Genomic DNA, 10,237 nt, shown 5'->3' with positions numbered 1-10,237 from the left:
TCCTGGAACTCACTTTGTAGACCAGGCTGACCTCGAACTCAGAAATCCGCCTGCCTCTGCCTCCCAAGTGCTGGGATTAAAGGCGTGCGCCACCATGCCCGGCAAAACTAGGCTTTGTTAACCAACTGTCTGTTACATGTGTTCAGTGCCTTGGCTTACGAAGCACCCTTACCTCAGGGAACCAGCAGTCTCCTGGGAGAAGGTGGCCATCAATCCATTATTACAGACTGTCTGTGGTTAAGATAAGGAAACTGAAGAACCTGGAGAACACAGAACAGGCACACAACACCTACTCTGAAGACCCAGGAGGGCTTCCCAGAAGAGGTGACATTGTGCAGAAGAGTTGAATGAAAAGGCATTGGTTGCTAGGAGAGGGAACTGGCTTAGGTCAAGGCCCCGAGGCAAGGAGAGGTGTCTTTCTAGACACAGAGTTGGCTAAGGTGAAACAAAGAAGCGTGTAGGAGTGGGAACCGGGATGAGCCTAGCTTGCATGGTGGAGGTTCATTATCCTACTGCTCAGTAAATCAGAGAGAACAGGTTGTTGAGAGGGAGTCAGATGGGAGCTTGGAGTGTGGGAACCCACAATGTTGAAGGAGGTGGAGCTAGCAAGGGGTAAGGCACAGAGGCAGAGGGTATGGACACTTTTCCTGGTGCCCAGTGGGATTTGGTGTCAAAGTTGTTTCTCACCACACCCCAGTCCTACGTAAGTGGATCCTGGAGTAGATTCTAGCCTCATCCTGGCATTTGAGGAAAGAGGATCACATTTAAACAAAAGCCAAGACGTTGGGTGGAGGGCAGATTGGGGGCAGGGACTTTCCCAGTGAGGGTCTTGGGGAGAGGCACTGGAAGGGAACAGGACTAGAGCCAGGTATAGAACAGGGACCAAGCTGGGGGAGATGGTGGTAGGGATAGGGGTGACAGCCTCTTTCTGTCACACTCAAATCCCTCTCTCACTGGCTGGGGCCAGTGAGGTTTTCAGCCATCCGTATTTGATGTCTACATGGAACGGTGCCTGCTTCTGCCATACTGTAGTTGTTGATCAAGAAAGTTCGCATTATTGTGAAAGATGGTGGGTCAGGCTCGTGGGTGTCAGGAATTAGGGATCTGTATGTGAGCATGCACTTGACCCTACCCCCGGCCCGTTGTATAGCAGCTCTATTCATCCATGGCTCCTGGGTGTAGATCTGTGTGCGCGCGCTAGACACACTGTGGACTCGTCTTTATCCGCGAGTGTGTGTGACTTGCGTCCTGAGGCGGGGGTGCGAGGTCCCGCGGCACTGAGCTTGTTGCGGGAGAAGGGGCGGCGCGCAGAGGGCGGGACTCTTCCCCCTGCGACGCCGCGCGCACTCCCTGCGCGGAGGAGGCCGCAGCGCCACCGCGGGCTGCGCCCTCACTGACGCTGCTACTCTCGCCGCCGCCACCACCGCGGCGGGGCTGAGGCCCCCGAGGAGCGCGGGTGGGAGGGGGCCCTCCGACTCTGCGCAGTACCCGCCCCGGCGGCAACCCGGCCGCATGCTTCAGATGGTGAAGACCCTGGCCCAGTTCACCATCGCGCTGGAAGACATGCGCGATCTGGGCCCGGCCGCCGCCTCCGGGGAGTCCGCCGGGGGCGGGGGCGGGGGCTCTGACACCGCGGAGGAGCCGGGGGAGGCCCAGGTACAGGGAGGGGGAGGGGCAGCCGGGAACTTGGGTCTTGGCCTGCAGACCCAGGAGATGGGGTAGCGTAGGCAGATGCTGGAGAATAGGGCCTGGAACTTGGATCAGGAACCAGGACCTGCCTGCCTGTCAGTGCCGGGGTTGAGGAGAGCTGACCTCAGATGTAGGCAGTGAGATTGATGAGCCTCCTCCCCTTGGCCAACCGGCACAGCCAACTCTGGCAGCACTGGTCTGGTCCGGTTGGCAGGGCACTATAAGGGTCAAGGCCTAGGACAGTATTCTCTTGTCATATGGGTCAGGTGAAAGCAGATTTGTTCCTGGGGCACCTTGGGTCCCCAGGAAAGCCAGATTTACAACCTCCCTCGGGGTTGATGGGCCCCAACTGTATGTATGTGCTGAGGGTAGCCAGCACCGCCACTTTGCCACTGGGACCACGGGGCCTGTCCCCATCCCTACCTCCAGCGGCCTCTCTGGAGACTGGAGGAGGCAGGGACCAGGGGTGCGGCTTTGTTTTTGTGTTTGTCTGGGCCCTGACTCTGTTCCATGCTATGGGCACAGTGGGGACTAGGCCTAATCCAGGTACTGTACTGTGTTGTGCGTGTGTGTCTCCAATGCTCCAGGAGTCTGGGCAGGAAGGCCTATCTCACAGCTGGATAACTAGGCTTCATTTTTGTCTGGATGTGGGGCATCTGGCCTTCATGGCCTCTCTCTGTGAATCTTTCTTCAGTCTTTGGGTTTAATGACAGGAGAAGCCCCCTTACCAAGTTCCTGCTGTGTCCATCTTCCCACAGGCCTCCTTGGTCCCCATGCCAGGGTCCTGTCTGTGGCTACTGAAGGGTGAGGGGATCCCGAGGGAAGCAGGCTGAAGGGCTGGCCAGCCTGGAACAGGTGGGCCTGCCGATCCGGTTGACAGCTGCTTCGTCCCTCCATCTCCTGCTTCCCCTGTCCCCCGCCCCCCTGCACTGCTCCCGTGTCCGGACACGTGCAGAGGGTGCTCCACGCAGTGACAAGGAGCTGGCCTTGTTTTCTGTGCATTACCTGACAACCTGACAGCTGAATGACAGCCCACTGTGCTTGGCAGCGGGGAGGAGGCCGGGAGAGGCGGCTGCATTGCAGCGTCAGCTCCCTCTACCCCCAGCCTCCCAGCCAACAGGCCCGGTGCCAGCCCTCCCCCTCAGGAAACTTCTCTGACCATGACCCAGGTTGGGGGTGGCTGACCAGTGAGTGTGGGCAGGGGACAGTAGCAGTGTGGCCCAAAGCCTGGTCTGGTTGTCCTTTCGCTGAGAAAACCTCCAGTGACGTCTCAGGGAAGTGGAATGAGAAGGGACAGCTAGGGTCGCTGTGTGTGTGGACACCTCCCTGTTCCCCACCACAGAGCATGGAGCCTGTGTGGTACCCGGAACAAAGGGTTTTTATTCTATTTCATGAAGGAGGATGGCAGCAGGGCCACGAAAGTCACATAGTGGGGAAGAGCAGAGCTGGGGAGCTCTGTGACCCGAGGTTCCTGTTCGTGGGAACACAGGGCGCTGGGACCCTCTGGCTCTGCATGAGGTGTCTGAAGAGGCCCTGGGCCTTGTCTGTCACTGGCTGTATGATCTTGAGCAAGTCACGTCACTTCTCTGACTTGACTCATCTGTGCCTGTGTCTTGGACCTGCGTGAGGCTAAAATGAGTCGCATGTACTTGTGAGGTGCTGGGGTATTCTGGGAGCAGCCAGCACAGGAGTGAACCTGGGAGACCCAAAGCCACTTTCAGTTTTTAAGGCTCCAGAATGGCCTGCTCCTAGTTGGGGGTCTCTGGGGTAGAGCCTGAGGAACAGAGCCAGCACAGAGCTTGCAGAAGTGGAGTAAGCCAGCCTCCTGTGTCCCCGTCATCCACATCCCCACAGAGCTCAGAGTGAGCGTCCACTTCTGAGCATGCCTCCTCAGTTATTGAGGGGCCAGGCTGATCCCCCAGTTCCAGGGTCAGAGGAGCAGCAGCACCTGAGGTAAACTTACCATAGCCAGCAGAGTGAGAAGTAAGCCAGTCATGGTAGCCTGGGCTCCTGCACAGAGAGAGACCGAGGCATCCCGGGCTATGTCCTGAGCCATAGAGTAAGGCCTTGTCTCAACAAACGAACACATACTAATAGAGTGTAATACTAAGCAGCCCAGGGACCCTGGGCAGAGCAGTGGCGGTGGCAGGTCCCCTCGCTGAGGCGCTACAGTAAGGGGTGTCAGGATAAGAACTGGGGAAGTGCCCAAGCATACACCATTCCATAATTTCCACACAGAAAGAGCATCATGAATCTGCAGGCCTGATGGCTGGAGCCCCAAGCATGGCCCGGATAAGTGTGTAGGCCCCACACCTTGCCTAAGCTAGTATAGAAAGCCAAGTGTCAGTATGGGGTTCTGGAGTGGAGTCCTTGCCAGGATGTAGGCTGGTGGGATGGGTGCTGTCTGGGAGGGGTTCCTGGGTACGGTTGGGGACCATGGAAGTTGGCAGTAGGTGAGCTCTGCCTCAGGGAGGGGGTGGGGCAAGCTCAGACATTCCCAAGCTTGCTTCCAACAAAGTCTTCCCATAGGATAGAGCTAACTTTGACAGGGGCAGGGACCCCAATGCCTAGTGACGTGGGAGCTGATGCTGAGCAACCTCACAGGACTCTTAGGTCCTGTGTATGTGAGCATCAGTGGTTCCCCTGCTCTGAAAATAAGAGCTCAATGAGTACAGGGCTTGCCCAGCCTGTGCACCAAGCCCCAGCTTGTTCTCCAGCAGTGCATATGCCAGACAGGGTAGTAAGTACCTGTGACCCCTAGCACTAGGGACGTAAGTACCTGTGACCCCAGCACAGGGACGTCTCCACAACCTGGTCTGTGTAAGACCCTGCCTCAGAAGGAGAAAGAGGGTTGGTGAGATGGCTTGAAGGGCAAGCATGAAGGCCTGTGCTTACACTCCAGCGTTGTAAAAACTGGACATAGTAGTGTGTGTCTGACCCCATCAGTGTGCATGTGACCCCATCACTGTATGTGACCACATCAGTGTGTGACTGTGACCCCCATCACTGTGTGTGTGACTGTGACCCCACCACTGTGTGTGTGCGACTCCATCACTGTGTGTGTGTGTGACCCCAGTGCTAGAGAGCAGAGACGGGCAGATCTCTGAGCTCTCTGGCTGAGACAGTGAAGCTCCAGGCTCGGTGAGTAACTCTGTGTTAAAAAAAAAATAAGTAAAATTACGTGAAATGCAAAAGAAGACGACACCTCATTGACCTCTTATGTCCACACATACATGCCTTGGTGAGTGAACCTTAACCCATGTGCACACAGACACACACACACACACACACAGACACACACACACACACACACACGAAGAGAAGAAATGGAGAGACTGTGAACCACACAAGTGGACAAGAGAGCCGGGAGAAGGAGGGCCTCAGCCGGGCCTCGTGCAGAGAGAGAGCTCTGTAACCTTTTAGTGAGACTGGGACCCAGCCTTGTCAGAGCCCTGATGGTTCCAGCACCGGCTTTACTTCCTGGGCTGTAGTTTCTTCTTCTGTAGAAGGAAGTGACAGTCTGCTCTGAGGGATGCTGTAACATGTCCTCATGGCAGCAAACTGGAACTTGGTATTTTCAGAGTAAGTCTCTAGAGTGGGTGTAGCCCGGAGGCATCTTCCTTGGTAAATACGAGAGTTTATTGTTGTTGGGTTTTGCCTTTGTCCAGAACCTGTTGGGGTAGGAAAACAGGGATCTACTTGGAAGGGTGTGTTTGAGACTCAGGAGAGCGTTCCCAGCAGAGAGTGCCTGAGCGAAGGTCTGGCAGAATGGAGGTCAAGGATGCTTTGGGGAACTGGGGGACAGGAAGCTGGCAGGAAAGGACCAGATGGGCTCTCTCTGTGTGCAGGTGTGTCTGAATGTAGCGGAAGGTGACAGAGACTAAGGGGGCAAAGGACCACTCACCTTCTCCTTCTGTCCCCGCAGGACATGAGGAAGCACGTGACCATGACCCTGCTGGACACAGAGCAGTCGTATGTGGAGTCACTGCGCACCCTGATGCAGGTGAGGCCACGGCCTAGGCCTGAGAGCAGCACCCCAAGTGTGGGCACACACAGGTGGGATCACTCACACGGACAGGGGCTGAGACCAAAGAGCTGTCTGTGAGCCCGGGTGTGGCCACCCCCTGCAGGGTTGGTGAGACCAGAGGATCCAGGGAGAGTAGGAGTCTGGATCCAGTTTTGAGGTGTGCACCTTTTTGCCCTTTCTGTGACTAGAATTAAATGCTAGGTATGTGAGAGCAGGCCCTGGTCCAGATACAGGAAGCCCAAGGGTGTGGGAAAGAAGAGCCTGCTGGGCTCACGGGACGCTCTAGATTGGGACTCTCAACCTTTCTAGGGCTGCGAGCCTTTAATACAGTCCCTCATGTTGTGGTGACCCCCAACCATAAAGTCACTTTAATGCTACTTCATAACTAATATCGCTGCTGTTGTGAGTCATCATGTAAGTATATAATATGCAGAATGTCTGATATGGGACCCTTGTGGGGGGTCATGACCCACAGATTGAAAGTCACTGCTGTAGAGGCATGGGAGGTGTCTGACCAGTGTGCTGTCAGGGAAAGAAGGTGCAGGGGGATGGCTCTGTTCTGCGGAGGGCGCGCATATTCAGAGAGCTACATGGTGCGGAGTAGGAGGGGCTGGTTCTTGGGTAATGTTGCAGGAGCCAGCAAGGGTCATGCCATGGGGTCCTTGAACCCTAGGAGAAGGATTTGGATCACAGTTGGGGTCCTGGAGAGTCATCAGAGGGTTTTGAGACAGGTAGGCGTGAGGTTGGACCTGTGCTTTGGGAAGTCTGCATGAGTACAGGAAACATGAGTGGCAGAAGAAGAAGCTGTCCCAGGGCACAGAGCATAGGAAGGACAGAGGGGGGCAGACACTTAGGTAAGTTGCTCAGGTCGGGGGTAGGGGCCAGTGTTTCCAGGAACTGTGGGGTGTGGGCATGAGGTGGGAAGTCAGGTCTATGCCTAGGCCCCTAGCCTGGGTGAGGTGGAACAAGATGGGGAGGGTGCCTGTGTGGCAGGATGATGGGCTGAGGCTCAGCCGTGTGTGTACAACAGAGGCCAGAGCCTGGATGTATGTGCTGAAATGAGGCCCACAAACACAACTGAAGATGAGCTTACACCCTGCTACAGCTCAGGGTGACAGGAAATACTCAGAACCACTCACCCTTCCTTCTTCCCCTTCTCCCCTTCAACATATCCGCACAGATCCTTCAGTATACCAAACCCTAGTCTCTGGGCAGTGCAGAGGCCTCCATTCAGCGGTGAGCCTGGGGGCATGAGTCTTTTCCCCGGAGCTCAGGGACTGACTGTTCAGGAGCTCACCAGCCAGACAAGTCACACTGTCACCACCAGAAATAGCTGCTGTGGTGTGTGACATATATCGGTAGTACTCCACTAGAAAAGGAGGGTGATTCCAACACATGCTGCGACACTGATGAACCTGGACGATACAGTGCTAAGTGAAGGGAGCGCTCACAGCCAACCAGTACTGGACGGCTGTGCTCCAAGGGGCTCACAGTAGTCACGCCTTCAAAGATAGAAGGTGGAGTGGCAGGCGGCGGGGTCCCGGGAAGGCGGAGTCCCGGGAAGGGTGATGTTGGGGTTAGTCTTCAGTGGTCCAGAGTTTCCAGCTGGGAGGTGAAGTTGGCACTTACAGGATAGTGTGAATGTGTGTGTGCTAAGCTGAATGCTCAGAACTGATTAGAGTGGGGCTAGGAGCGTAACTCAGTAGAGAGCTTATCTAGCATGCAAGAAGCCCTGGCTGTGATTCCCAGGCCTGCGTAAACCAGGTTTGGTGGTGAACGTCTGTAATCCCAGCACTCAAGAGGAAGAGGCAGAAGGATCAAAAATATAGGGTCATCTCTGACTAATAGATAATCCAAGGGAGTTCATGAGGACCCGTTTCAAACCCATAAACGAAACTAGTCAAAGTGACAAATTACATAAGAAATACATTGCCTCTGGTTTTATCAGAATGTCCAACGAGCTAAGAGCATAGAATTAGGACTTCCCTGTCGTGTGGGCTCAAGGAATGTGAGTCTGGGTCTGGGGTGCCCAGCAGAGACCTGAAGGGTGGGTAGGATTTTAGCAGGGAGCCTGTTGAGGGGAACGGGCAGAGGACACAACCGAAGCAAAGACCAGGACAGTGGAGGAGCCACTGTCACCCCCAAAAGTGGCTAGTGTGGCTGCCAAGGAGAAAGGCAAGAAGCTGGGCAAGGCTAGGGGGTCCCCAAGATGTCAGACAAGAAGAGAGTCATGCAAGGACCAATGGCCATCCTCTGGTGAGAGCTAGAGGCAGTACAGTCAGACAGATAGACAGACAGACAGGCAGTCAAACAGACAGGCAGGCAGGCAGGCAGGCTTTGAGTCATTTGTCCCCTCTGGGGGCTGGAGTTTGAGTCTCTTCACTTCTCTAAGCCTTGGTTTCGCCTGCAAAACGAGGCTGTTCATGGATTTTCCCGAAGTGAAGATGGAAAGATGGTGTTGCCTCTCATGGCTGTCAGCAGGGAGGAGCCGTGGAACACAGAGCAGGTGGGCCTGGAACCAGCATCCTCTGGGCTCCAGGAGGCAAGCAGGCCTGGACTTGATGGCTCTAAATTGAGATTTCTGGGTGGGAGGGGAGGCGGGGGTGAGCAGGGGAGTATCTCCTGAACCGAGGGCTGGGGATTCCGCAGCCCAGGAGCGCGGGCGGAAGACTGGTCTCTCCAGAGTTCTGGAGCCTGGTTCTAGTGCTCAAACTTTGCTGCACTTCTTGGTCAGCTGTGTAACCTAGAACAGATCATGGACCCCGTTGCGCCTCTCCTGGCCTTGCTGTAGAGTGGGAATCGTGACAGTACCTGGCCCAAATGCATATCTTAAGAGAAATGGGTGTAGCATCTCACATGCTGCCTGTACGTGTGTTCGTGTGTGTATTGGTGTGTGTGTGTGTGTGTGTGTGTGTGTGTGTGTGTGTGTGTGTGTGTAGTGTGTTTGTATGTGTGTGTGCTGGTGTATATGCTGCTGTTTGTGTATGTTGCTGTTGGTGTGTGTTTGTGTGTGTGTGTGTGTTGGTGTGCCAGCTCAGATAAAAACAAACAAAATAACAAAGGAATCCCTTACCACAGTCAGCAGCCAGAAGGAGGTGGGATCTGAACCCAGGCTGTAACTCTATATACACCCTTTTCCTGGGTTTCACCCCCATCCTTGAGACCTGTCTAAAAGCCCAACATTTTCAGCTAAGAAAATTTTCAGCTGCCTTTTTTTAAAGCAACCTTTCTCCCCTTGGCCCCCTATGCCCTCTACTCCCCTGCTTCCAGAGTTCTTACTCCCTTCGGGAATGCTGTGGAATAGCTTGTTTATTTCTTCCATGGCTTATGTGCCCCTTGCTCAGCTTCTGACTCTGATGTGGGGCTTCGTGGCTCCTACGATGTGCCTGCTCTGCCGGGTGACCCAGAAGTAAATGGTGTCACTTTTGCTCTGGGAGGAACCACAGATCCTGACCTGTCAGGGTTCTGGCTAGTACTGGCCAGAGAGCCCTGTATAAGGAGGCCAGCTGCTAGCTACTCAAGTCACCCTGAGCCTTTTCAGACTCTTCAGCCAGCCAAGAGTATTCTGTTCAGCTTTGAATTTTTCAAGTTTGTTTTACAAAACAAGCCAGATTTTTTAAAATGTTTAATATAAATGTTATTTTATAAATGTAACATCACATATGTCTTTCAGGAAACCTCATTTTTTGGTTTGCAGTTGCATCATGGGCCAGTAGAGGGCGATCTCACCATGAAAACGCCAGTGGATGGGGCATGCTGTTCATGTTTAGGAAACACCACTAAATGTACATTTGTGGTGAAAAACAGAAATTTTAGGTACAGACTTCCAGGAGATATAAAAACTTTTAAACTAGTCTTTAGTGCAGGCCTCCATCATTTCAGAATTAGCTTGCAGTGCCCTGCCTACCACTGCTTTAACCTAAAACCCAAGGCCTTCTCATGGTGAATCCAGAGTTTGTTGTATAGTAGGTAGTGTATCATAATTTAATTGGCATCAGGTTTTTTTTCCCTAGGATGTAACTAAAAATAACAGTGTATCTTAGATTTGGTGAAATGTGCTTTTTTTGTGTGTTTCATTTGACTAGATGTAAGCTCTGTTAGGTCTTTTCATTGGCTAGTTTTTTGAGAGAAGGTCTCACCATGTAGCCCAGGCTGGCCTTGAACTTGTGGTGATCCTCCTGCCTCAGTCTCCTGAGTACTGAGATTACAGGTGTATACCATTGTGTTTATCTTTTGGTTCTTACTCACTGCTGTCTTCTGGCTCTTAAAACAGTGCCTGGCAAGCTCACTAAATATTATTAATGAGGTGGAGCTGTCTCCTGGAAAGCACCCCACTCACCCCATCTTCTTGCTTTCCTCTCTCCAAGATGTTTTCGTGACTCCACCATGCTTCCCTGTGCTCCTTCTTGTCCTCTGACAAAGCCCTGAGCTGGGCATGTAATAGGTAGCATTTAGGGGACAGAGCTGGGCATGTAATAGGTAGCATTTGGGGGACAGAGCTGGGCATGTAATAGGTAGCAT

General features: G+C 53.7%; 1 protein-coding gene across 1 annotated transcript in view; it reads left to right on the top strand.

Moving 5' to 3' along the window:
- Arhgef17 (Rho guanine nucleotide exchange factor 17) overlaps window positions 1-10,237 on the top strand; it is a 58,625-nt gene that overhangs the window by 32,964 nt on the left and 15,424 nt on the right. Inside the window, exon 2 of the mRNA XM_021191408.1 lies at window positions 5,615-5,692. Coding sequence (XP_021047067.1) covers window positions 5,615-5,692 — 78 coding nt within the window. The remainder of the gene's footprint in view (window positions 1-5,614; window positions 5,693-10,237) is intronic.

This window comes from Mus pahari, chromosome 1 (genome assembly GCF_900095145.1).
Source record: "Mus pahari chromosome 1, PAHARI_EIJ_v1.1, whole genome shotgun sequence".
Taxonomy (NCBI): Eukaryota; Metazoa; Chordata; class Mammalia; order Rodentia; family Muridae; genus Mus; species Mus pahari.
This window is presented reverse-complemented; position numbering and strand designations above follow the sequence as displayed.